Source organism: Aethalodelphis obliquidens, unplaced genomic scaffold (genome assembly GCF_003676395.1).
Source record: "Aethalodelphis obliquidens isolate GAN/ISIS:26980383/991018 unplaced genomic scaffold, ASM367639v1 scaffold9, whole genome shotgun sequence".
Classification (NCBI taxonomy): domain Eukaryota; kingdom Metazoa; phylum Chordata; class Mammalia; order Artiodactyla; family Delphinidae; genus Aethalodelphis; species Aethalodelphis obliquidens.
Genome location: NW_020837953.1, coordinates 27,050,866 through 27,078,348, shown reverse-complemented (window position 1 = coordinate 27,078,348; position 27,483 = coordinate 27,050,866). Strand labels below are relative to the sequence as shown.

At 48.3% G+C, this 27,483-nt stretch overlaps 2 protein-coding genes across 14 annotated transcripts in view; one reads left to right on the top strand and one right to left on the bottom strand.

Annotated features, from left to right (window-relative positions):
- NHSL3 (NHS like 3) overlaps positions 1-7,012 on the top strand; it is a 45,018-nt gene extending 38,006 nt beyond the window's left edge. For 5 of the 9 annotated variants that reach the window (XM_027109252.1, XM_027109254.1, XM_027109251.1 and 2 more), the window contains 6 exons: positions 282-455; positions 541-596; positions 889-1,012; positions 1,571-1,687; positions 1,773-4,304; positions 4,714-7,012. In XM_027109252.1, the coding sequence (XP_026965053.1) occupies positions 997-1,012; positions 1,571-1,687; positions 1,773-4,304; positions 4,714-4,736 (2,688 nt within the window). In that variant the 5' untranslated portion in view covers positions 282-455; positions 541-596; positions 889-996 and the 3' untranslated portion in view covers positions 4,737-7,012. The remainder of the gene's footprint in view (positions 1-281; positions 456-540; positions 597-888; positions 1,013-1,570; positions 1,688-1,772; positions 4,305-4,713) is intronic. The other 4 variants (XM_027109253.1, XM_027109248.1, XM_027109250.1 and 1 more) reach the window with 1 other exon arrangement.
- A 283-nt stretch (positions 7,013-7,295) lies between these two features.
- The window catches only part of YARS1 (tyrosyl-tRNA synthetase 1), a 31,285-nt gene continuing 11,097 nt past the window's right edge, over positions 7,296-27,483 (bottom strand). The window contains exons 4-14 of one of the 5 annotated variants that reach the window (XM_027109257.1): positions 26,562-26,691; positions 23,309-23,389; positions 19,066-19,158; positions 16,240-16,375; positions 15,677-15,762; positions 12,431-12,566; positions 11,564-11,661; positions 10,508-10,701; positions 9,826-9,967; positions 9,648-9,690; positions 8,040-8,151 (exon numbers count right to left, since the gene is read on the bottom strand). In XM_027109257.1, coding sequence (XP_026965058.1) covers positions 8,147-8,151; positions 9,648-9,690; positions 9,826-9,967; positions 10,508-10,701; positions 11,564-11,661; positions 12,431-12,566; positions 15,677-15,762; positions 16,240-16,375; positions 19,066-19,158; positions 23,309-23,389; positions 26,562-26,691 — 1,144 coding nt within the window. In that variant the 3' untranslated portion in view covers positions 8,040-8,146. Of the gene's footprint in view, positions 8,152-9,647; positions 9,691-9,825; positions 9,968-10,507; positions 10,702-11,563; positions 11,662-12,430; positions 12,567-15,676; positions 15,763-16,239; positions 16,376-19,065; positions 19,159-23,308; positions 23,390-26,561; positions 26,692-27,483 lie in introns of all 5 variants that reach the window. The other 4 variants (XM_027109256.1, XM_027109260.1, XM_027109261.1 and 1 more) reach the window with 4 other exon arrangements.

Below are 27,483 nucleotides of genomic sequence, written 5' to 3'. Positions count from 1 at the left end.
GCCTTGGGTATGGTGCCCTGTATGGGGCCCTTTGTGTGGTGTGGGTGCTCAGATATATGTACACTTGGATTATAGCTTGTGTATGTACTTGGGGGCTGTGTATATTGAGTGTATACCCCAGGACTGTGGGTTGTGAGTACAGACTGGGGGAAGTAGGCACTGCATGTATGTGCAGGTGCCCTGTGCACTCTGGGGACTGTGGGCGCCCTTGTTGCAGTGCCTGTGCCTTCCCAGGGCCCAGATACCTTTGGGCCTCACTTTCCTTCCTCCTCCATTCCCAGCAGGCTCTGCCAAGGCTGAGAGTGACAAACGACTAAGTGTGGGGCCAGGCCAGGGGCTAGGGTCTGCAGTGGATGAGCACCAGGACAATGTCTTCTTCCCCAGTGGGCGACCGCCTCACCTGGAAGAGCTGCACACGCAGGCCCAGGAGGGGCTCCGTTCCCTCCAGCACCAAGGTAACCTCCTCCTCTTCTCTCCAGCGCTACTTTCAGCTCCCAAACTCAGGGGCCTAGCTCAACATACCTTTCTGATGCCTTTCAGAAAAACAGAAACTGAACAAGGGTACCTGGGACCATGGAGACACACAGAGCATCCAGGTGAGCCCTGCCCCCAGCTCAGTCTTGATGTATTCCTCTCTCCCTGCTTGACCTCTGACAAGTATGTCTTTGAACCCTTCTGGATCTGTTTCCTTTCTGTATCATGAAAGGCTAGACGAGATGCCCCCGAGGGCTGGTCCAGGGTAGCTCTAGCTGATGCCTGCTCAGTGCTAGGTGATGCTGGGGCAGGTCGGTGGGGGGTGAATCTGAGTCAGAAGTTACAAAGGGGAGCCTGAGGAGGCAAAGGTAAGCCCCACTCACGCCTCTGGGCTGATCCTTCTTCCCCCAATAGTCCTCCCGGACCGGACCAGATGACGATAGCATCTCCTTCTGCAGCCAGACCACGTCCTACACAGCTGAGAGCTCCACGGCAGAGGATGCTCTCTCCGTCCGCTCTGAGATGATCCAGCGCAAAGGTATCCACTCACCAGCCAGGATTGTTGGGCAGGAGAGGGGGTGGTGGGCACCCAGCACCTGCAGCTTTCCCTTTTCCTCCTAATCTAGTGTTTCCCAAGACTGTGATTCAGTGGATTCAGGAAACATAGTACTCTGTGTCCTCTTGGAGGTTCATAATGAGCATTAACTGAAAAGCAGGACAGTGAAGAGTTGAGAAACCTGGTTTTGAGCCTAGTGTTGCTATTTACAGCTGTGTGATCTTGGGCCAACCCTTTACCTCTCTGTTTGATGTTCTAGAAAAATGAGGATAAGAATACGTACCTTATTGGAATGAATGCCAAGTGTTTAGCATGCTAACACATTTAATAAGTGTTCGCTAAATGGAAATCATCATTATTGACCTAGTAAAGCCTTCCAGAAGGCTTGCAGAAAAGTGTCTAGCTTTGTTTGTTGCCCATGCCTACTTGACTGTGGAAGTCTTTTCTCAGAGTTCTTATTAATATTCTATAAAAGTTGTGCTCTGCAGAATGTGCCCCAGACCTGCTCTAACAGTTTCTCTCCCTGGACTCTGCCCGCAGGCTCCACCTTCCGACCACATGACTCATTTCCCAAATCATCTGGAAAGTCAGGGCGTCGGCGGCGGGAGCGGCGGAGCACGGTGCTGGGACTTCCACAGCACGTGCAGAAGGAACTCGGTGAGCGCCTGATGAGGAGGCTGTGGGCGGGCAGCCCTGGCCGCCCCCTCTGCTGACCATCCCACGCCCTCCTTGTCTATTCCAGGCCTGCGGAATGAACGTGAGGCACCAGGTACTCCTCGGCCTCCCGGTCCACGGGACGTTGTACGCATCCCCACGGTGGATGGCCATCCGGCAGGCCCGGCCTCAGGGCCAGGGGCCAGGGTGTCCCTGCAGGCGCTGGAGGCAGAGGCTGAAGCCGGTGCCCAGGCAGAGGCCATGCTGCAGCGCCACATCGACCGCATCTACCGGGATGACACGCTCGTTGGCCGGTCCACGGGGGCCCGGCCCTTGCCACTGACCCGGCCCATGTCCCTAGCAGTGCCCGGACTGACCGGAGGGGCAGGGCCTCCAGAACCCCTGAGCCCGGCCATGTCCATCTCGCCCCAGGCCACCTACTTGTCGAAGCTGATCCCGCACGCCGTGCTGCCGCCCACAGTGGACGTGGTGGCCTTGGGCCGCTGCAGCCTGCGCACGCTGAGCCGCTGCAGCCTGCTCTCATCCAGCCCGGCCTCCATCCGCTCGCTGGGCCACTTTTCCTCGGTCTCCAGCCCGCGGCCCCGCAGCCGCCACCCTTCCTCCTCCAGTGACACCTGGAGCCACTCTCAGTCCTCTGAGACCATTGTGTCTGACGGCTCTACCCTCTCCTCTAAGGGTGGCTCAGAGGGCCGGCCAGAGAGCTCTGTGGCCAACAGTAACGTGGCGCCCCCTCCCCTGGGGGGCAGCGGGAGGGGCTCTCCCAGCGGGGGCAGCACTGCCGAGGCCTCGGACACTGTTAGCATTCGGAGCGGTGGCCAGTTGTCCAGCCGGAGTGTGTCCCTACGGAAGCTGAAGCGGCCCCCGCCACCTCCCCGCCGGACCCATTCGCTCCATCAGCGCAGCTCAGCAGCACATGATGGGCCCCTGGGGCTGCCTCCCAAGCCCGAGCGGAAGCAGCAACAGCTGCCCCGGCCGCCCACCACTGGCGGCGGGTCAGAAGGGATGGGGGCAGCACCCTGTCCATCCAGCTCAGCAGGCAGCTGGGTGCCTGGCTTGTCTCCAGGTGGCTCCCGGCGTCCCCCACGCTCCCCAGAACGGACACTCTCACCCTCCAGTGGATACTCGAGCCAAAGTGGTACCCCTACCCTCCCTCCCAAGGGTCTAACAGGGGCCCCTGCTTCCCCAGGCAAGGCCCAACCCCCTAAACCAGAGCGTGTCACTTCACTTCGATCTCCCGGGGCCTCAGTCTCCTCCTCCCTCACGTCTCTATGTTCTTCCTCCTCTGATCCGGCGCCCTCAGACCGCTCTGGTCCGCACGTGTCGACCGCCCTGGGTGACAGGTTTGTCATACCTCCTCACCCCAAGGTGCCTGCCCCCTTCTCCCCACCTCCCTCTAAGCCCAAGAGCCCAAACCAAGCTGCCCCTGCTCCAGCTGCCCCTGCTGTGGTCCCTGGGCCCATCTCTACCACTGCTGCCAGCCCTGAGACCCCACCTACTCCCCAGACATCCCTAACCCCGCCTCAGGCAGCTCCCGGTGCCTCCAAAGACCAGTCGCCCCCACCATCCCCACCCCCATCTTATCACCCGCCCCCGCCACCCACTAAGAAGCCAGAGGTGGTTGAGGAGGCCCTGTCTGCCCCAGAGACTGCTGAGGAGGCCCTCCAAGATCCCACCTGGCCCCCACCCCCGCCTCCTGCACCGGAGGAGCAGGACCTGTCCATGGCTGACTTCCCTCCACCCGAGGAGGCCTTTTTCTCTGTGGCCGGCCCTGAGCCTGCAGACCCTTCACAGCCCCCGGAGCCCTCCTTAGCTACTGTCTCTTTCCAGAGCCAGCCCTGTGGTACTCCAGATCTTCCTCCAGCTCTGCCAGCCCCATCTGTTGCTGGTTCTGTCCCAGGGCTTCAGGCCAAGGTCCCTCGGAGGGAACCAGGGGGCTGCAGCAAGGGTGGCGGCCTTCCCAGGGAGGATGCTGGTGCACCCCTGGTCACACCCTCACTCCTGCAGATGGTTCGGCTGCGCTCTGTAGGCACTGCCACAGTGGCTCCGACTCCAGCATCAGGGCCGTCGGCCCCCCAGAAGCCACTGCGAAGGGCCCTGTCAGGGCGGGCCAGCCCAGCGCCTGCCTCTTCAGGGCTCCACGCTGCTGTTCGGCTCAAGGCCTCCAATCTGGCTGCCAGCGTGGGCCCTGTGAGTGACCAGCCCAATGGACCACCTGAGGCAGAGCCGTGGTCCCCTGCCTCTACGGCCAGCTTCATCTTCTCCAAGGGCACCAAGAAGCTGCAGCTGGAGCGGCCCGTGTCCCCTGAGACCCAGGCTGACCTCCAGCGGAACCTGATAGCTGAACTTCGGAGCGTCTCAGAGCAACGGCCACCCCAGGCCCCAAAGAAGCCACCTAAGGCCCCCCCGCCTGTGGCCCGCAAGCCTTCTGGGGGAGTCGCCCCCCCCACCTCCCCCAGCTTTCCTCCGGCTGAGCCCCTTCCTGCTCCTCCCACCAACGGGCTCCCCCATGCCGAGGACAGGACTAAGGAGGAGCTGGCAGAGAATGGAGGTGTGCTGCAGCGGGTGGGTCCAGAGGAGAAGCTGGGCCTGCCTGGCACAGGTACGGTGGGCAGGGAGGGGTGGGGTGTGGGTCCCATCACTGGTAATGGGAAACAGGTATCAGAAGTCCTGCCATTAGGGATTTGCTCTTGGATTCTGGTCTCGGGGTGCCTGTCACCTCTGATGAGCTGCACTGAAGGAGCATGGATGGTGGGGCTTTGGAGTCAGACCTACTGAAATTTGAATTCCAACTTTGCCATTTTATCTACCCATCCTAGCCTCGGGTTCCTCACTGTAAAGTGTGAGGCAACGATACATTATAGTGGCAGAGGGAACGTTTGTAAAATGTCCAGCCCAGTGCTGCTGTCGTGGTCAGTAAAGTGAGGGGGTGAGGATGCGCCCTGGGCTCTCAGTGGTCAGAACCAAGCTAGGGGGTCCCTTGCTGAGTATCCCTTCTTTTCTCTCCACAGACCCACAGAAAGAGCTGGTCTGACCACCAGGCACCTTGCTGGCACTGCTGACCCATCCCAGGAATACAATCTCAGGGACCTGAGCGGCTCCAAGGATGAGAGGATACGGCAGACACTTAACCTAATAGGGAGGACGCCTGCAGCCTTAACCTCCACGGCCTTCAATATTTACACAAGCCTGGTGTGGCTCCTGTCCTCCAAGTCATCCGGCTCTCATGCCTTTTCCTGAATGGATTCACCTCTGGCAGCTGCCGCTTCAGTCGTGGCCTTAGCCTCATCTTGAAGGAGGTAGCTGGTGGGAGTGGGTGTCTGTGCCCCCTGCTGGCCTCAAGGCCACAGAATTGGGAACAGAACACCTGACTTGAGGTTTTTTTTTTTTCCTTTTTTTTTAAATGTCCAAATCATGCACATGCTGTAGTCCAGAATCAAAGCACTTTTGAAAAGTGGCTGCATGTCCATCCTCCAGGGCCCGCGAAGCCACATTCCAGGGGCCTGTTTACATGGCAGCAGCATCAGTCCCCAGTAGCCAGCCCATGGCTGGGACTCATCTGTCCCCCTCCTCCGATCCAGTTTGCAACTTTTCTTAGTTCTTGGAGGTAGGCAAGTCGTTGTATTCCCACAGGCTTCTCCAGGCTGGAGGCAGGAGTGGGGCTGTGGAATTCCAAAGCACAAAAGGTGCAGTGGGGGTTAGCCCTCCTGTGCCTCAACTTACCACCAACCAGCCTCCTACCTTCTGGTTCTGCCAGGTGCTCCATGCAGGGGACAGGAAGTGGGAGACTGCCAGGGCCCAAATGGGTGGGGGAGAAAGAACCAGAGGGGAGGTCCACAGGCTCTCTCTGTCCTGAGAGAGTGGGAGAACAGAGTAGAGAGTCACGTCATGGGGCACTTGGCCCTGTTTTACTTGATCAGGTTGGGGTGGGTGGGCACGACTCTTCAGAGGCCGGAGCCGCAGGCCATGGCAAAGCTGGGTTCCTGTCAGCTCGACAGGAAGTACTGAGGACATGGATGGAGGGGTGGGTCTGGCAGGGAAGAGCCTATTTGGGCAGTGGGCCCAGACCCGGCCCTATGGATTATATCCTCTGACCTTTACTCTGCTCTGAGCATGTCCTTTCTGCAGCTGCCTTTCAGCACAGGTGGTTCCACTGGGGAGAGCTGACGCTGAGTGACAGGATGGGAAGCCAAAGAGGTGCATTCTATGACAGACTCTTCCCTAGTCAATGAGGGGGAACTCAGCGCTCCTAGGGGCGGGCTGGGTGGTTCCCCCCTAGACATCAGCCTCTGCTACTGATCTCTCCTCCAGGAATTTTGCTGACCTTCCCACTTTCAACCTGTGCCACCTATCTCGGTAAGCTGGTTTCCTCACTGGCCCCGGTGGCTCCACGGGGGTGGCCCTAGTGCCTCCTTCCACTGCAGCATGGCTGTCACCAGGTCACCCCTTCTGTCTTGATCCTCTTTCCTCAACGGTGACTCAGGCTTGAGCCGGGCAAGGGACCTTGCTTTTAGCTGCTTCTCCTCCACCCAGGAGAGAGGTTGACCCCCTCCCAGAAAAAGAGCTGGGAACACAGGGGATGTGGTCTGAGATCCCAGGTTCCTATGGCCCTCTCTCACTATTCTCTTCTCTCTGTAGCTATAAACCAATGTTCTTCCCTGCCCTTTGGGTAATGGAGAGCTGCTGCTGGGTATGTGTTGTGCCTGCCCAGTGAGTTGGGGAAAGAGGACAGTCAGTAAGCCCTCCTCTGCTCAGAGCTCCTGATTCAACCCCCCGGGAACTGGGAACCAGAAACCAGGACCAGGCCAAAGCTTCCATGACACCAGGCCCTGGCAGCAGCCTCGGAGCTGCTGGAGGTAGGAGGGAGCCCACCTTCTGTGTTTCTTTCCCTCCCCTTCCTATGTTACTGGAGCCCCTTGTCTTCAGTTAAGACTCCTCTGAGCTTGTTTTCCCACTGGGTGGAACAGAGTAGAAAGGAGAAGGGAGGACCTCCAAGAGGCAAATCCTTTTGTCCTCTTGGGTAAATGAGCTTGCCCTAGTGCACATGGAGACCAAAAGCCTCTGATTTTTAATTTCCATAAAAATGTTAGAGAAGTGTGAGTGTGTGTGTGTGTGTGTGTGTGTATACACATATATATATATGTGTATACACACACACATATATATATATATTTCTTTAAGTTTCTGAGTCTTTGATATGTCTATACAAACAATCTATTCCCTCTGCTCTGAAGCTAGAGTGATACACATGGAAAAAGCTCTGTGTGGGTTTCATTCGAAGATGTTAATTAATTAAATGATTAAAACTTGGCTGTGGCTGCTGCTTCTTAATGGGGTGGGTCAAGGTCGTGGTCTGGGCCCACATTTAGAAGGGACAATGTTCTGGACCCTAAAATGAGCCTCTTCTTTTTAACACTGCTAAAGGGGAAGTCAAGGTGTCTGCCATCCAGCCTAGTCCACCCCCGCTCCCATTACAGGGTCAAAAGTCCAAGATACAAACAGCCCGAGGCTGGGTGAGGGGCCCAGAAGCTGCTACACACTGTGTTCTCCTTTCCTGAGATGGTGCAGCTCACAGACAGGTCCTGTCCAGACACCCTTGTTCAGACATTTTATTTGAATTTATGACAATGATGCTTAGTGGTCCTGATTGAGATGCCTTATGGAGAAGCACCGCACCCTCCCTGAAGAAAGAACCAGGCTGTGCCGTCTAATAACACGCAGCTGGTTTAGGGAGTGTCCCCCCAGCAGGATCAAAGGGCAATCCAGGAGTCCTGGGGCAGGCTCTGCCCCCAGCGACAAGCCTCAGGGTTGGCAAGCATTTGGGAAAGGTGCCAACCACTTGGTAGACCACTAGGTTCTCTGTTTTCCCTTCCCTTCCCTTTTCAAACCCACAGTTTCCTGTTGGGGAGAGGCTGTAATTAGCCCAGTTCAGGCACCAGATCCCAGCCAGAGGCATAGCTGCTGGGATAACGCTAAGAAAACTGGAAACCAATATTTTTCCAGTGACAAGGATTATGGCATAAACTTTTTCTGAGTTAACATCATATTGAAACCAGATTTGTCAGGTCAGCTGCCAAGGGAAGAAGGTAGGGCTGCACTCCCTGCATTGCCCCGTGCTCATCACTACCCGGGAGGTCAGCCTTTCCCTGCAGCCAGACAGGATGATCCTGGATCCTGGGGAGGCTGAGCTGCACCTCACCGAGTCTTGCACCTCACAGAGTCCCAAACTTCCTGCTTCAGTGTCCTGGGAGATGGGTAAGCAGATGATGGATGGAGCAAATTAAGGAGACAGCAGATGACTCAGGATGATGAGAGAAGGAAGGAAGACGCCAGGTTGGCTAGCTGATGTTCCCCCCTTTCAGTGATTTACAGGAGATGTACCCTAGCTTGGTCATGAAGTTGGTTTGCTTCCACTGTGCGATGCACTCCTCAGAAATTTTGAAGTCAGCCTGGACAAGAAAAACAACAACAAAAGTGATTATAGTGATGGTGGCAAGACTACAAGAAAACAAAGACTCTTCTTATACTACTAGTAGTGTAAATTGACTTAACTTCTCTAAGAGGGCAGTTTGCGAAAAGCTTTCATTTCAAGGTATTTCTATCTTTTGCCTAAGGTAAGTCCATTTTAGGGATTTAGTTGTAGAAAATAATCATGAATAAATACAAAGAACTAGGTACCAGGACATCCATCGTAGTATTCTAAGAGTGAAAAACTGAGAACCACCTCAATGTCTAATAAGGTTTGGGGTTAATTATGATCATTATGATATAATACTGTATATATGTATGTATATGTGTGTGCGTGTGTGTGTGTGTATGGTTCTCCCCTGCCCCTCAGTATTTAAGAAGATGGGGAAATCTTTGAGGCCTAAAGTTAAATTAAAAAAAAAAAAAAAGAAGAAGAGGGACTTCCCTGGTGGTCCGGTGGTAAAGAATCTGCATTCCAGTGCAGGGGATGCAGGTTCGATCTCTGGTCAGGGAACTAAGATCCCACATGCTGCGGGGCAACTAAGCCTGCACGCCACAACTACTGAGCTCACGTGCCTCAACTAGAGCCCGCGTACCGCAAACCATAGAGCCCATGTGCTCTGGAGCCCGTGCCACAACTAGAGAAGAGAAAACCCGCAGGCCACAACTAGAGAGAAGCCCGCACTGCAGCAAAGAGCAACAAGCAGATCCCACATGCCGCAAGGAAGACCCGACACAGCCAAATAAATAAATATTTTTTTAAAAAAGAAAAATAAACATGGTATGACTCAAACTATAAATATATTATCACTATGCATAGAGAAATTCCAGAAGAAAATAATCACTAATGACATTTTTCAGCATCTCTAGGTAGCAGGACTATGGATGTTTTATTTTCATTTTCCCCTACATTTTAGCCACTTCTACAATGAAAATTTATTTTATAGCTAGAAAAAAAAGTGGATTCAAAAAACTGGCCTGGAAAACTAGGAAAGGAGGGAGGGGACAAAGCCATTTGCCACTTGCAGGAGGATGGAGAGGTAGAAACCACTCTAAACACCCTCCAGAAATACTGTCTAGTTGAGGAAACAAGGAACTAACTAGGAAAAGTCACACGTGTAGTGTTAGTTCCACGAGGAGAGTGAATCTCTGCTGCTTTACTCAATGATGTAGCCCAAGCACCTAGAACAGTGCCGGACACATACATTAGGGTGCTGAATGAATGAATGAATTCGGGGCAGGCCATGTGAGTCAATGCCCCTGAAGCAAAGAGAATGAGTGCTCTCAGATCAAGGTGGGCAGGAGGGACCCCGGGAGGGCTCTGATCCTGGCTCCATCATTTCTGGTGACCCTGTGTGGCCTTGGCAGGTATCCTGCCAGATAAATTGGGGATCATCTATCACAGACGGAAGGTCAAATGAGGAAATGTCTCAAGTCCCTGACACAGTGCCTCAAACAGTCTGTCAGTGATCAGTACCTGCGAAGGCCCACAGGCTCCTCAGGCACCTCATTTGACAGGTCTGGAATGAAGAAGGAAGAGGGGCTTAGACGCAGGAAGGCCCAGCTGGGAAAAGGGCAGGTGTGGACTCAGTAACAGAGCAATCTGGAGACAGTCCAGGCAGCCCTGGTATGAGGGAAAAAGTGCAGATTGTTACCTGCAATTTCTCAAAGACTTTCTTCTTGGGCTTAAGCTCTTCATCTGGTTGGCCTTTCTCATAGCCCTTCACAAACACTCGCTCACCAGGAGCAGAGCCGGCAGGAGGGTCCAGAGGCTCAACCTTGCGGCTTGCCCCTTCTCTGGGAAGACACACAGGACAAGATAAGAGTGAGGCTATGGACTGTCTCCAGCTGCCATGGAGGCCAAAGCACTGGGGCCTTTTCCTAGGGGCCTAATGGGATTTAGGGAACCCTCAATGCCAGGGCCCTAGGAGTACTTCACGGCTGTACTACGTCTCTGGATATCACCCGCATTGGGTTAACCAGGGCTGAACTGAAATTCTGTCAGGAGAGACTCCAAAATCTGGGCTTTTAGGGGAGGGAGTATATGACATAACAGCCAGCGAACTGGGTCTGAATCCTGGTTTCACCTCTTACTAGTAGAGAGACCTGAGCATGCACACAGCTTAGAATCTTCAATTCCTGTTTTAATAAAGTTAACTTTAGGTAAAGTGCTTCATCCACGGCTCTTGTACAATAAATAATCCCTCCATGCATCATCTTTTGGGTAGTGTTCTCAGGGCCTCCACCTGGCATGTGGAAGGGCAGCATGTGGGCTAATCCCCCCTCTTCCGGGCCTCCCCAGGCCCTGTGCTCCCCACCCCCCAAGTCCGCACTCACATAGAAGCACACAGAAGCATGCCTTTGGACTCGATTCCTCTCATCTTCTGGGGTTTCAGATTGCACAGCACCACCACCAGCCTGTCCTGCAGTTCCTCCCTGGGCGCAAACTGCACCAGGCCACTCACCACAGTCCGTGGTTCAGCTTCCCCCACATCAATCTTCTCCACATACAGGCTGTCTGCATCCGGGTGCTGCCAGCAAGAGATGTCAGGCTCAGGGAACATCATAATGGAACAGATCATGGGGCCTGGTGAACCCTCTGACTCCACAAACGGGCATCCACTCCTTACTGAGGCCCTGGAGGAACCCTCTTAGCGCTAACTCTCCAGGTCCCAGGCAGCAGACATGAGAAGGGGCCCCAAAGAGGCAGATTTGAGTAACATGAGCCTAATTACTTGTGTTAGAAGTGGAAGGAACCTCTAACAGAGATTAAAATGGCCTGAACTGCCTGGGTGGCCACCATTATGGCCATGTGTGCACCAGATCAATCCCAGTCCTGGGGGGACTGGAAGACAAGAGGCAGCTGCTGGCTTCACCATCCGAAACAAGAGCATCAGCTATTTCAAGGTAGTTTTGGTGGTTAGTCTAATACGGTGAAAAGCAAATCAATACTGGGAGAAAAAAATACTCAGACCACTGGTCCCAGGCCACTGGTTGCATAGCCATCTGCCTCTGGAAAAAGGAAGTCCTCCCTTCACCATTTCCTGGGGTGGGGAGAGGGAAGGACAAAGCAGCTGATCCAAGATAAGGCCTGTGGCTAGTCCAGACAAGCTGGGAGAGACCAGGTGAGTCAATCAGACTGGATTTGGTAGATAAACAAGCTCCTTCTGACTAACATCCCTCCGTATTCTGAGTTCCTGGCTGTGTTTGTTTGAATAAGGTCCAGAGATAGCAAAGGGAAAAAGCCTGATGCCTGGAATTAGATGCCTGGGTTCTGACTCGCAATATGACCTCAGGGATGTTACTTCCCATCCCAGGCCAGGTTTCCTCCAGATGGAAGCAGACAAACCTGACCCCTGTCTGCCTCTCCGGGACGTGGTGGAAAATGAGTACCTTGTCCACACTTATGACTCTCCCCACACGGATATCCAGGCGGGATGGGATGACCTCCTCTGGTTCTGAATTCTTGGCTGGGCCTTTGGCAACTGGCTCTGGAGATGAGAAGAACCCAAGGCTCAGAACTCTCCTCCTTCCCATGACAGGTCAGCTGCTGATCCCCCCAAATGACACTAGCAGGACTTAGTGCAGAATCCCCAGAATCTACCCACTGAATTATACCTTCTTTAAAACAGAGCCAGCAGCCTTTGAGAAGTGACATGCCAGATTTCATCTCTCTCTCCTTCAGGTACTGGGCTGGAGGGGAGGGGAGGGGCCCAGTGTAGCTTTGCCACCATTCGGGCATTTCACATATATTCAGCCATTCCTCCTTTTCTGGCAGGGCCACACAAGACTCTCAATGTTATCTCAGCATCCTTGATGCGTGGCTGGCCAACTAAGAACCAGTCAGGAGCACGTGGAAGGGAACTGGGCAAATCTAGAGATGAGCTTCCCTGAGATGCTGCGCAGACCCTGCCCAAGCAGCTGTTACCCTCATGGTCTAACCCAATTGGTCTCCTTAACTGAAGAAGCGGATTTTGTGAAAGGATCAAAGTACATGTCTCAAACCAGCACTCACAGCAGTGTTGGTAGAGCAGGATGTAATCACTTCATAGTACCCACCAAACCAAATTCAAGATGACTGGAGTTCCATTCCACCAGTCACGGGGCATGACATTCCTGCACTTCAGACCATGCCCCCACCACCGGCTTCTTGGGCCTGAATTGAAGACAGACCCTTTTCTGAGGCCCACTGACAGGCTCTCTACCTGATGATGTCACACCCAACCCCCCCAAGCCCGACCCCTCCCCAGCTGGCCTTACTCTGCTTCGAGGGATCTGGGTAGGCAGCGCTGGACAGTTTCTTTAGTGCAGGGGTATTAAACTTTTCCCGGATGGGATCCAGCAACTTGTTGAGGGCGACTTCAACAGAATTCTTTAGGTCTCCAGGGTGCACAACCTGCAAGTGTTCAAGGCCAGGTGAGAAGGGGCACTGGAACAGGTGAACTGGGCACAGGACACCTGAATCTACTAAGAATAATGTGCATATAGGATGCAGGGTGTTTTCTGAGCAGAGTCTTATTTGAACCTCAGAACAAGCTTGTGAAGCTGGTAGAGCAGAGAAGGGGAAATAGGTTCAAAAGGTTATCTAATACGTCCAAGACCCAGGTCTTTTGACACTGAATTCCACACTAACGTGGGGGTTTTTAGAGGCTGAATGTTTTTAATTGACTTCTTCTAGTCCCTCCATTTATGCTCAGAGTAGTGGCGTAAAGCACACGTTATTTACAGGTAGGGAAACATTCACATAGGGAAGCTAGGAGCTAGAGACAGCCTGAGAGGGGAGCTGGGTGAGCAAGAAGGAAGAACAGGGCTTTGGAGTTAGAGCCTGGGGTGAGTCCCAGCTAGCTGGCTGACCCCCAACCAGGCACTTAACCCCTCTGAACTTTGGATTCTTCACTTAAAAAATGAAAATAACAATACCTTTACCTGCTAGAGTCAGAATAAGGATTAAATCACTTAACATGGGTAAAAATGGTGAGTAGTGCTAGTACATGGTAGGAGCTCAGTAATTCCATTTTTTTCTTCTCATGTCCTGTGACTACCACTTTTACATCCCAAATCTGGCCCCAAAGGATCTTCTAAGATATTCTGAGGGGACGTCCCCTAGGTATGAATACATGTAATAAAACAATGCCTATGTTTTTGTTTCTGAGATTATTCCTTCGTTTCCTCGGGAATGTTTCATTTTTTTTTTTTAAATAAATTTAGTTATTTTAGGCTGCATTGGGTCTTCATTGCTGCACATGGGCTTTCTCTAGTTGCGGCGAGCGGGGGCTACTCTTCGTTGCAGTAGGCATGCTTCTCATCGCAGTGGCTTCTCTTGTTGTGGAGTGTGGGCTCTAGGTGTGAGGGCTTCAATAGTTGTGGCACGTGGGGTCAGTAGTTGTGGCGCACGGGCTTAGTTGCTCCGCGGCGTGTGGGATCTTCCCGGACCTGGGCTTGAACCCGTGTTCCCTGCACTGGCAGGAGGATTCTTAACCACTGTGCCATCCAGAAAAGTCCTGAATGTTTCTTTCTTTTTTTATTTTTGCGGTACACGGGCCTCTCACTGTTGTGGCGTCTCCGTTTGGAGCACAGGCTCCAGACGCGCAGGCTCAGCGTCCATGGCTCATGGGCCCAGCCGCTCCGCAGCATGTGGGATCTTCCTGGACCGGGGCATGAACCCGTGTCCCCGGCAGGCGGACTCTCAACCACTGCGCCACCAGGGAAGCCCCCGAATGTTTCATTTTTAATAGAAAAGCTTTAGACCTGCACTGTCCAATATGGTAGCCACAAGCCTCATGTGCATATTTAAATGTAAGTTAAAATTCAGTTCCTCAGTTTACTGGTCACATTGTGAGGTTCAACAGACACATGTGGCCAGTGGCGACTGTGTTAGTACAGACAGAACATGTCCACCATCACAGAAAGTGCTGCTGGTTACGCTGTCAGACTCTTACTTCAGAAGTGTTTCTTCTATTCCGTCTCATCAGTCCCACAAAGGACTGTTCACAGGGTTGAGGAATGGGGTGTGGGTTCTGTGGCTGCCTCAGATGGCAGACAGAAGGGTTTCAGAGCAATTAGCTGCCAAATGTCCAAAAAATGCGCCTTAAGGGCCCTCAGACCTCAGAGGTCATTGAGTCTCTTCTTCCACTTGATGCTCAAACCCTCATACAACCTTGCCTCCAGTGGTCCTCTGGCCTCTGCCTGAACACCTCAGTGATGGGGAATGCAAGGTCAGGCCAGGCAGCCCTACCCACCACCACATCATTGAGGCCACTAGAAAGTTCTTCAAGCCTAAACAAGCCTCCCTGTGGTTCCCCACCCGCAGCCCTAGTTCAACCGTCTGGTGCCACTAGAAGGAACCTCACCCCTCTCCCAGGAAAGCCCTTCCTGTGTTCAAGGATGGGTGAACACGTACTTGCTTCCCAGCTCAACACGCCCAGTTCTTTCAGCTGTGCTTTGTGACACAGTTTGCAGTCTGTTCCCTATCATGGCATCCTTCCTCTCCCCACCAACACACCCCAGATTGTCAAATAAACCTCACACAATTGAAGTCCAGGGCTGAATGCACAACCCCAAAGGTACTCAGAACAATGTAGAACTGAACGGACGATCAACTCCCTGGTTCCAGACTCTACATTTCTGATGACTGAGGCCAAGACCTCATGAACATTTCTGACAGCCCCGTCACATTGCTGATTCAGCCCAAATTCAGTCAGTCAAGACCCCTCCTTTCATTCCCCATACACACTGTTATCACTCCTTCCCTTCATGATCTGGCCCTGCCTCCCTCTCCCGCAGTGCCCCCCCATCACCTTGTAGACTCTAGTCAGACGAAAGCACTTGTGATTCCTTAGACACCGTGCTGTTTTCATCTTACCACATCTGTGCACAATGCATTCCCTCACAGGCTTCCTCATGAACTCCTAATCCTCAAGTGAAACCGTGTTTGGATGTTGTCCCCTCCATAAAGCTTTCCCAGACAGCCAGGTAATCACTTCCTCCTGTTCTATTTCTGGACCATGTATACTTGGTACAGTAACCAGTAAATGATTATTTATTTACACGTCTGCCTCTCCTAGGGACTATGAGCTTCATGAGGATTTAATCCTCTTTGTAATGCCAGCCCCTAGCATGGTGCCAAACACATGCGAACCTAGTGAGTCTTTTGTTAAATTGTTTGTCGAAATGAGTAGTATTCTCTATTCTGTTCTTTAATAGTTGTGTCTCTTTTCTGAACCTTGATTTTGTACCTGTCCCTGAAATGCTTCATCTTGTTGAGTTTGTCGGCCCTTCATTCCAGGTTAAGTCCTTTGGAGTGTGATTAGGACACCAATATATTAGTTTTGTGCCATTTGCTAATCTAATCCATGAACCACGTGAATCTCAGCCATTAATACAAAATATATGGACCCAACAGCATGATGACAGAGCCCTGTGGCACGTAACAAGAAACCTGGCGAGGCCACGTGGAGAGATTTGTCAGAATGAGTTCAGTGGAGATTACGCCTCCTCTGGTATTACCTCATCAGCAAAGTCCTTTTCCAGGTCCAAGTAAGCTGTGTAGGTTTTGTTTCCACCCCATTTTTCATCTCGAAGGATCACGAACTCTGTAAGAAAAAGGATCCATGCCAACAAACTCACTGATAATGGCAAGTCAGCATTCCTGGCCCAAATGTATGGGTATCTGTAGTTTCTGCCATGTATCTTGAACTTCATCATATAGCATTTTATTGTTTTTAAATTGGATGAGTGGCGATGTCGTATATCCAGCTAGCATCCAAGCTCGGGGGAACGATCGTGTCTTACATCTCTTTTGTATTCCTCTAGTCCACTTGCCTGACCCCTTCATTTCTACCACCCCTGCTCACCCTGACACCCCACTTAGAACCTACCCTGTTAACAAACACACAGATAACTCAACGATATCCCCACTTCAATCACACATTAATATATGAGAAATCAGAGCAGAGATTCGGGGAAGCCAGCCCCTGGAGGAAGACTCTGTGACAAACCGCAAGTATGATCACAGCACTGGTTTTGCTTTTTCAGCCTGGCCTCCGAGAAGAAAACAGGCAGTATCTTACCAGACTTGAGGGGAAAGAGGACGTGCTTGATGAAGGACAGAACGCCGTTGTTGTCCACATTCCCCGGCTCACAGAAGGCCTTCTTCAGTTTTTTCTTCACATCCTCTTTCCGATCCAGGAGATCTATCTTGGACTCCTAGAAGCCAGGGAGGAAAGGAGGACCTCTTGTGGTTGAAAATGAGAATATGCTCAACTAATCTGTATTTTAATTTTTTTGGACAAAGATTTAAACATTAAATGACTTTAACAAAAGCAGAATTAATCGGAGTGAAGGACCACTCACAATACTAAATAAAAATATTTTAATTTTTCTCTCTTCTTCCCAGGCCTTATTTGCAGCATATGGAATCGTTACAAATTTGTAGCTGGAGAATAAACCTCCTGTGTTTTCTCTTGAGACTGTATCATAAGTACTTTTGAGTGGCTACCTAGTCTTCGCTTGTAATTTTTATGCTGTATTATATTCCCAATTATTAGTGACAACATAATTTATTTGGCAATTTCTAAACTGTTGGATTATGTTCTCATTTTTACAAACTATATACAATGCTATGATGAACATCTCTGCAGAGGTCCTTTTGCCTTCTCTAGGATTATAGCTACCAAAAACTGCTAGGCCCCAAGCTGTTTTCTGACAGGCATATATCAAGTGACATTGCCATCAGCAGTGTGTCAGAATACTTGTTTCACAGCCATCACCAACACCAGGTATTAGGTATTATCTAGAGCCATTTGTCCTTTTTAGGGTAACAGGCTTTGTTTCTTATTTTGGAGTGAGTGAACTCAACGCCCGTTTGTGTCCAGTGGTTACCAAGCTCTGGTCAACATACGACTGTATGTGAATCACCTGGGGTGCTTAAAATAACACAAATTACCAGCTCCACCCAAACCTAATAAATCAAAATTTCTTGGGGTTGGCCCAGGCATTTGCATTTTAAAAAGCTCTGCACGTGATTCTGCGGCAGTCACATTTAGGAACTGCTGCTGGCACTGATTTCCAGGATGAAGATATGGTGAACGTTACTAAATAGGGTGAGTGATAGACTTTGTCAGAGAAACAACTGACACATAGGGCATTTTAATGAGAGAAAAAGGAATGAGTCTATTCCTTTAAAAATAACAATAATGGTTTCTATGCCTATATTTACTAATTCATGATCAGACAAATATCTAGAAATCAGACTTAAAGCACTAGATGAGTGTCCAAAAATGATTCCAATCAGAATCAACTAGTAAGCTTTGAAAGAAAATACAGATTCCTGAGTTGTTTCCCAGAACCACTTTATCAGAATCTCTAAGGACAGGGCCTTAATCAACTCTCTCTCTCTCTTTTTTAAAAGTCCCCTAGCTGATTCTGAAGATCAGCCACATTTGGGAACTCAGAACCCAACCTTTCACATCTTTGAGTTCCACTAATTCTTCTATTCTGTGCCTTAGTGATCAGAACAAAACTGCACTTTCCCCAAGCAGGACTTTTAAATGTTAAAAGATATCATATTTATCAAAATCATTATATTAAACATCACCCTAAGAATCAAGATGCTAACTGGTGTCAACAAGGACATACTGTATAGCACAGGGAACTCTACCCAATATTCTGTAATGATCTATATGGGAAAAGAATGTGAAAAAGAATGGATATATGTGTATGTATAACTGAATCACTTTGCTGTACACCTGAAACTAACACAACATTGTAAATCAACTATACTCTAATTTTTTATATAAAATTTTTATATAAAATAAAAATTAAATGAAAAATAAAAAGATGCTCAGGACTTTCCTGGTGGCGCAGTGGTTAAGACTCTGAGCTCCGGGCTTCCCTGGTGGCACAGTGGTTGAGAGTCCACCTGCCGATGCAGGGGACACGGGTTCGTGCCCTGGTCTGGGAGGATCCCACATGCCGCGGAGCGGCTGGGCCCGTGAGCCATGGCCGCTGAGCCTGCACGTCCGGAGCCTGTGCTCCGCAACGGGAGAGGCCACGGCAGTGAGAGGCCTGCGTACCGCAAAAAAAAAAAAAAAAGAGACTCTGAGCTCCCAATGCAGGGGGCCTGGGTTTGATCCCTGGACAGGGAACTATATCCCACATGCATGCCGTAACTAAGAGTTCGCATGCCACAACTAAGGAGCCCGTGAGCCACAACTAAGGAACCTGCCGGCTGCAACTAAGACCCAGTGCAACCAAATAAATAAATAAATAAAATATTTTTTAAAAAAGATGCTAATTGGTGAAATGCAACCACAGCCTTCTCATTAATAAGGCTGACTTTTATCACAGTTCTATGGGTGAAGAAACTACTTTTGCTTGTACATTTTTTTTTATTTTTGGCTGCGTTGGGTCTTTGTTGCTGCGCAGGGGCTTTTTCTAGTTGTGGCGAGCGGGGGGCTACTCTTCGTTGCGGTGCATGGGCTTCTCATTGCAGTGGCTTCTCTTGTTGCGGAGCACAGGCTCTAGGAGTGTGGGCTTCAGTAGTTGGGGCTCACGGGCTTAGGTGCTCTGTGGCACGTAGTTTCTTCCCGGACCAGGGCTTGAACCCGTGTCCCCTGCATTGGCAGGCGGACTCTTGACCACTGCACCACCAGGGAAGTCCTTTTGCTCGTACTTTTTATCAGCAGCGGTAAAACTTAAAATTATGATTGGATCTCATCAGGACTGCTCCCCGGGTCCTTCAATACTCAAGAACCACTGGAATTAATTGGATAACTTAAGATTTCTTATAGCTCAGATATTTGAGAATTTTAGTTAGCCAGGTTACTGTTCTTTCTAGTCCTCAATTTCTTCATCTCTTGAAGATTTCTCAACTCAAGTCAGAGCTGGCAACCTACCTCTTCAGAAGAGCTCATTTTGCTGCCAGTTAATCCTGGAACCATAGGGTTCATCAGGTGGACCCGTTTTGAGTAGCCAAGTGCAGGGAGGTACTAGGGGGTTAGAAAGAAACACACGAAAGCAGATATTAGTATGCATTCCTCCTCGGTGCCCTGATCTCATCTAACCTGGCCTGCCACATAACAGTTTGATATATTCGTGCCAATCTTTTTTTTCTACTGAATATATAACTTTTCAGTGGTGATCATAATATTAACAAAGGTTTTTTTTTCCTACTGTTTTTCTATTAGTATTACATTGTGAGGCTATTGGACTTACCCTACCGCCATAAACAACTCTAAAAGCTGGAAATATAGAAATATTCCATTTCTATAAGCTGCAAATAACCATTTGCAGACATTAGACAGCAACAAGTGTAGGGCTACAAATCTTGAGAGAAGGGAGTTAGGTGACCCTACATCCACCCTGGCTTTCTCCTTGAGGGCATTTTTTTCAAACTGAGTGCTGAGAAAAAAGAGACCAAGCAGAGAACAGCAGTCTGACTAAGCAGAGGAGATAGAGATTGGAATTCAGGGCTACCAGGAGGCTAGGATTTGGGGAGGGTTCCAGAGAGAAGGGAGCCCCCTCCAAAAATCTAGGTCAAAGTTCTCCATTGCTTTCTTGATTGACTCATAGCTGTGCGTTCATTCGGAGAGACAGCAGGAAGCCCAGCAGAGAACAGGCTCTGGGAGGCTGGAGACCTGAACAAATTTTAGGGGCTCCACAGTGCTGGGGAGACAGAAGTTGAAGTTTAGGTCCAATCAAAGCAGAGAGGGCTTTGTGAAATACCCTAAGATTTCAGTTTGAGACCCCAGAAAGGCCACATACTAAGATAAGGTCCATATTATAGGAGTAAGAGCAAACTGAAATAGACCTATTCTAACAAAGCCTAAAACCCACCCTTGACAGAATCAAGGTGACAAGTCAGTAATTAAACAGAAAACATGCACTCTATAAATATAATTCAGAGCCTCTACAGCATATCTACGGTGTCTCTGATATACTGAAAAGTACTAGAAATGGGAAGCAGAAAAAAAATGACTGATAGCCAAGAGGAAACAGTCAATAAAAGCAGATGCAGAAATAATCCAGATACTGGAATAAGGAGATCAGGATGTCAAAATAACTACGATTGGTGTGTTAAAGGAAACAGTGGAAAAGATGGACAAAATGGATAAAAGATGGAGAACTATAAAAGAGAATTGGAATCTATAAAAAAGGATCAAATGGAAGTTCTAAAATGGCACAGTACAATACTGGATGGATTTAACAGAAGACAGGATTAATGAACGTGAAGAAAAATCAATAGACAATAACCAAACTAAAGCACAGAGGGAAACAACAGAACAGGCTATGAGACATGTGGGACATGATCAAGAGGTCTAATGTGTGTAAAATTAGGGTCTCAAGAGGAGAGACAGAAGAGGACAGAAACAATAAAGGAAATAGTAGGGGACAATTTTCCAAATGTGATGAAAATATCAACCATTAGACTCAAGAAGCTCAGCAAAATCCAAGCAGGATAAATACAAAGAAAACTAAAGCTAAAAACACCATTGTCAAATTGCTAAAAATCAGAGGCAGAGAAAACATTAAAAGCAACCAGAGAAAAGATATACTATCTGCAAAGGAGAAACAATGATACTTACAGGTGACTTTTCAATAGAAACTATAAATGCCAGAGGCAACAGGACAACTCCTTAAAATGCTAAAAGAAAATAACTACAAACCTAGAATTTTTTACCCAATGAGAGCCAAGGGAAACAAAAACAAAAAAGAAAGCAAAGGAAAGATGTTCTCAGACAAAAGAAAGCGGAAAGAACTCATTACCAAGAGACCTGCATTGCACACATAAAACACAAAGGGGGTCTTTAGGCCAAAGGAAAATGATCCCAGAGGGAAGCACAGAGGCACAGAACCTCAGGAAGAAATCAAGAGTATCAGAAAGGGTAAGTGGAGGTAAATATACATGAAAATTGACTGTTTAAAAAACAATTATAGGGCCCCGGTCCGGGAAGATCCCACATGCTGCGGAGCGGCCATGGCTCATGGGCCCAGCCATTCCACGGCATGTGGGACCCTCCCAGACCGGGGCACGAACCCGCGTCCCCTGCATTGACAGGCGGACTCTCAACCACTGCGCCACCAGGGAAGCCCTGGGATTTAAAATATATGTAAAAATGAAATATATGACAACAGCACAAAGGGCAGGAGGGCAATAAATGGGGTAAAACTGTTGTAGGTTCTTGCATTGTTGGGAAGTGGTAAAAATATCTAACAAACTGTAATAAATTATAAAGACAGATGTTGCAATCTCTAGGGCAGGGCTGAGCAAAACTTTTCTGTAAAAGGTCAGATAATAAATATTATAGGCTCTGTGGGCCACAAGTGGTCCCCACTGCATATTCGTTTTCATTTTTTTTTAATAGCCTTTAAAAAACATAAAAACCATTCTTAGAGCTTCTGAGTCATACAAAAACAGGCCATAGGCCATACCTTTGCTAGAATAATAAAAGGTTCAACTAAAAAGTTAATAGAGGAGATAAAATAGAATAAGCAATACTTGAATAATAATAAAAATACATGGACTGTAAACATTTCCCCATTTATTAAATATATCCAAAAAACATTTTGAAATATTATATGATATCCCACTGTTAGGGGACTTCCCTGGTGGCACAATGGTTAAGAATCCTCCTGCCAATGCAGGGGACACGGGTTTGAGCCCTGGTCCAGGAAGATCCCACGTGCCATGGAGCAACTAAGCCCATGCGCCACAACTACTGAGCTTGCACTCTAGAGCCCATGAGCCACAACTACTGAGCCCGTGAGCCACAACTAGTGAAGCCCATGCACCTAGAGCCTGTGCTCCGCAACAAGAAGGCACTGCAATGAGAAGCCTGCGCGCTGCAACGAAGAGTAGCCCCTGCTCGCCACTAGAGAAAGCCGGCGCATAGCAACGAAGACCCAACTCAGCCAAAAATAAATAAATGAATAAATTAATTTTTTAAAAATCCCACTGTGAGGATTTATCATAATGTATTTAACCAATCCCTTGCCATTGAATGTAAGTTTATTTCCTAGATTTTGATTTAATTTGATAAAATAACAAATACTTTTATACATAAGTCAAGCTGTACTTTAATTTTTTTGTAATTAAAAAAATTTTTTTAATTTTGGCTGTGCCACATGGCTTGCGGGATCTGTTTCCCCACCAGGGATTGAACCTGGGCCACAGCACTGAAAGTGCCGAATACTAACCACTAGACCACCAGGGAACTCCGAAGTTGCACTTTTAAAATTATATCTTGGGGCTTCCCTGGTGGCGCAGTGGTTGAGAGTCCACCTGCCGATGCAGGGGACAAGGGTTCGTGCCCCGGTCCGGGAAGATCCACATGCCGCGGAGCCGCTGGGCCCGTGAGCCATGGCCGCTGAGCCTGCGCGTCCAGAGCCTGTGCTCCGCAACGGGAGAGGCCACAACAGTGAGAGGCCCACGTACCGCAAAAAAATAAATAAACAAAATAAAATTATATCTTGAGGACATATTTGTATACTTATTTGGACAAAGGGTAGAAACATTTTAGAGTCATCAAATCACCCATCAGGAATCTACTTTTTTACTAGCAGTGTTTTCTCTACTCCCTTACCAATAAGAGGTTTTGAGAAGCTTTCAAAAATACCAACCACTTCTCAATAGCCCCTTTCAACTTACTCAAGTTCTTTCCCAGAAAAGAAGTATTATGGGTTTGTGCTAATTTCCTCCTTTAAACCCTGTTAAACCTCATCTCAGAGATGAGTCGTTTATTTAAGATCCAGAGCAATATGGACCAAATGGTCTGGGAAAGAACAGTAGTTCTGACTGGTGTTAGCTTTCCCTGGAAACTGAGCTACTAGGAAAGAAGCAAAAAAGAAGAAGAAGAAAAAAAAAGAAGCAAATCCAGCAGCTTTGGGGGCAGCTTCCTGGTGGCGGCAGCAAGAGCACAGGCTTTTGAGTCAGATCTGAATGCTAATTCCTGCTCAGTCACTAACTGTGTGATACCGGACACCTTTCTTACTCTCTCTATCCTCAGCTTTCTCATCTGCAAAACAAGGTGAATAATACCTACCATACCATATGATTGCTGGCACTGGCACATTCAAGAAACTTTAATGCACACCTCTGCGGGTCAAAAGAAAAAAAGATAGGAAAAAAAGGACTCTAACCTTCTCCGCAAAGGTGAAAATCTTTCTCTGGTCAACTCCTCCAAATTGGGCATCTACTTTCAAATACTCTTCATCCAAGGCCTGTGGAAAGAAACACATGAGCATAAACTCCTACTGTATTTCCTCTCTATGGGTCTAAGAAATCAGAAACTTTTGAAAACCACTAAAATTTTCCAAAGGTAGAACCAGGAAGCAAATAAGCAGCACTCAGCCTTCCTGTTGGCTTCAAGAACTAGATACACATTTGCTGAGTGCCTGCAGTGAACAATATTCGATGTGGATGTCATGGGGTAAAAAAATAAGAAGAGTCTCTGCTCTCAGGAAGCTCACAATCCAGTGAGGAAGGGAGAGAAGACATATCATAGTCATGTCAAAAGTACCTGTGAATAAGGCAGCCTGTGATAAGTGTCAAATAACTGGCATAAAAAGGAAGTCGTGTGAGAGCTCAGAAAAATGTGGCAAGACTGAACTAGTATAAACAGTTACTATCACTTATTAGATGTCAGGCCTAGTGCCAGTCCTGTGGACGCAGAGATGAATCAGACCCAGATTCTGCCTTCAAGAAGCCAATTAACTAGCTGGGGAGAGAGACGTGTGAATACGTAATTTCTATACAGCATGTCAAGGGCTAACTTACATGTTCATTTAAGGAACATGTTAACACGAAGAAAGAAATTATTATCTCTGTTCAGACTGGTGGTGGTGAAGGCTTCCTAGAATCAGATTGTGGGCTAAGCTTGGTTTTGAATATATAGATGCTTTTCACCATGCAGAGGAAACAGAATGTGAGAGGGCACAGAGGTGTGAAGTGTTTAGGCAAATTATGAGTGATTCAGTCTGCAAAAGCACAAACTCCAAGGGATGTGGGAAGTGGTGAGTGATGAGGTTAGAAAAGTTGGTAAAGGGCTTCCCTGGTGGCGCAGTGGTTAATAATCCGCCTGCCAATGCAGGGGACATGGGTTCGAGCCCTGGTCTGGGAAGATCCCACATGCCGCGGAGCAACTAAGCCCGTGCTCCTGCGCTCTAGAACCCACGAGCCAAAACTACTGAGCTCGAATGCCACAACTACTGAAGCCTGCGCGCCTAGAGCCTGTGCTCCACAACAAGAGAAGCCACCGCAATGAGAAGCCCGCGCACCGCAATGAAGAGTAGCCCCCGCTCACCGCAACTAGAGAAAGCCTGCGCAATGAAGACCCAACGCAGCCAAAAAATAAATAAATTAATTTTTTAAAAGAAGAAAAGTAAAGTTGGTAAGGACCCTGAATGTCATGTGAGGGTGCCTAGCAACATCCTGGCCAGTGAGTGATTTTAAGGAGGGAAGAAACATGATTCACACACTGCAGAAAAATCACACCAGTAAGGCGGCAGAGTGTGGAGTGGTGGCCTGAGGACTAGAGATAAAGAAAACGGCCAGAAGGCTGCTGTGAGAGGCCAGGTGAGAAATAACAATGAACCAAGTCGGTGAGGACGTAGAGCAAGAATGAATTTAAGAGATTTTTAAGAAATAGAATTGATAGGGCTTCCCTGATGGCGCAGTGGTTGAGAAAAAAAAAAAAAAGAAATAGAATTGATAACATTTAGTGTCTGACTGGATTCAGGGGGAGAGGAAGAGAAGGTGAGCAAGCAGTTAGAATGTGAGAACAGCATTGTCCAACAGAACTTTTTGTGAGGATGAATACGTTCCATATCTGTGCTGTCCAACAGGTTAGCCTCTAGCCACACGAGCAAACTGCAAACTGAAATAACAGCCAGTGTGATTGGAGAACTAAAAATTTTAATTTTAATTACTTCAATAGCCACATATGACTATGACAAGAGGCTACCATAGTGGACACTGTAGATCTAGAGTGCCTGGCCAAGGGAAGACTTGATTTTCTTTTCTTTCTTTCAACTTTTTTTTTTTTTTTTTTTTTGCGGTATGCGGGCCTCTCACTGCTGTGGCCTCTCCCGTTGCGGAGCACAGGCTCCGGATGCGCAGGCTCAGCGGCCATGGCTCACGGGCCCAGCTGCTCCACGGCATGTGGGATCTTCCCGGACCGGGGCACGAACCCGTGTCCCCTGCATCGGCAGGCGGACTCTCAAGCACTGCGCCACCAGGGAAGCCCTCTTTCTTTCAACTTTTAAAAAAAAAAATTTATTTTTTAAATTAAAGAAAATTTTTTATTAAAGTTTAGTTGATTTAAATGTGTGTTAGTTTCTGGTGTATAGCAAAGTGATTCAGTTTTTTATATATGTATATAAAATATATATATATTCTACATATGTATATATCTATGTACATATATTCTATTACAGATCCTTTTCCGTTATAATTTAATATAAGACATTGAATCTGGTTCTCTGTGCTATACAGTAGGACCTTGTTTATTTTATATACAGTAGTTTGTATGACTTGACTTTCTTATACCAAACATTAGAGAAATATACAAAGGAAAAGCTAAGTCTATCGACATTTTCATCCTACCTTCCTGAGCTAATAACCAGTATCAATAGCTTGGTTTGAATTTTTCCATGCTTTCTCCATGCTCACACAAATATGCACACACAGGAAATATGATGTGTTTGTTTTGCTTAATGGGAAATAAGATCATGCTTAAAATTTATTTTCACTTATCACTCTGAAATTAATGTTCTTCAATTAAGGGATCATGATTACCCGTAAAGAAGACATGTGAGATTAGCAGTGTTTTAAAGGACAGACAGGTAGGGTAAGAAGGCAAAGAGTGGTTCAGGGGCTTCCCTGGTGGCACAGTGGTTAAGAATTTGCCTGCCAGTGCAGGGGACACTGGTTCGAGCCCTGGTCCGGGAAGATCCCACATGCTGCAGAGAAAGTAAGCCCGCAAGTTGTGGCTCTACAGCCCACGAGCCACAACTACTGAGCCCGCGTGCCACGACTACTGAAGCCTGCACGCCTAGACCCCATGCTCTGCAACAAGAGAAGCCACTGCAATGAGAAGTCCTCACACTGCAATGAAGAGTAGCCCCTGCTCGCCGCAACTAGAGGAAGCCCGCGTGCAGCAACGAAGACCCAATGCAGCCAAAAATAACTAAAGAAAATAAATAAATTAAAAAAAAGAGTGGTCCAGGAAGCCTGGGGGAGGGGCAGTGGGAGAAAGGAAGACAGGAAGGAAGGCCTACGGCAAGGTGAAGGAACAGCCAGTATGTGGGTCTGACTGGGGCTGAGAGAGAGGTTTGTGACCAGTAGTAGTTAGAGTAAAAAAGGTCATCAGGCAACTCCATCCCTCCCAGGTACCTGCAGGCCTGGGTACAGCAGGCCACTCAGCAGAGGGTGCTCCACCTGCTTCACCACCTCAGCTCCTGCTTTCTTGGCATCGTGCTGTGTGACCACGGAGGAGAGGCGATACACATCTAGCGTGTACTCTCTGAGAAGAGACAAGAGGGGACAGCTGTAAGACAGGGCCCAGGCCTCAGTTTAATCCTGAAGGGTGGTGTTAATTTACTCTCTCAATCTTAAGACATTCAGAGAGCATACTGCCTGGTAATTTCTAAAACGTGAGCAGTCCATCCTCTCCTTTAAAATATGACTTTATCGGGACTTCAATGGCGGTCCAGTGGTTAAGACTCCGAGCTTCCACTGCAGGGGGCCCGGGTTTGATCCCTGGTTGGGGAACTAAGATCCCGCATGCCATGTGGCACAGCCAGAAAAAAGGATATTCTTTTAAAAAATAAATACTACTTTATTTTTTTTATTTTTCCTTTTTGAAGATGGCTTTAATTTAATCTTTTTCTTTGCTTATCTCTTGAAATAGGGCTTCTCTGCCATTCCCCTCTACTCTCTTCTTCTGGAATGCCTATTAAATAAACATCAGAATTTCTTCAGTCTATCTTCCTTGTCTTTTTTTATTTCTTTTAACTTAAACACATGTAAGGAATAATGAACAATATTAAGAATAGAATACCCATCACTCAGTTTAAGAAAAGGGACCTACACTTGTAAAGCTCCTGTGCACCCCTCCACAATCCCATTTCTTCCTTCTCCAGAGTAACCAACCACGAGCCTGAACTTTTGTATTTCTTTCCTGTTTTATACTATGTTTGTATCTCTAAACAATGTGCTATAAATATTCTCATATGTGTATCCTGGTGTACATGTGCAAGTTCCTTTATATATGCTTAGGAGTAGAATTTCTGGATCATAGGGAATTTGCATCTTG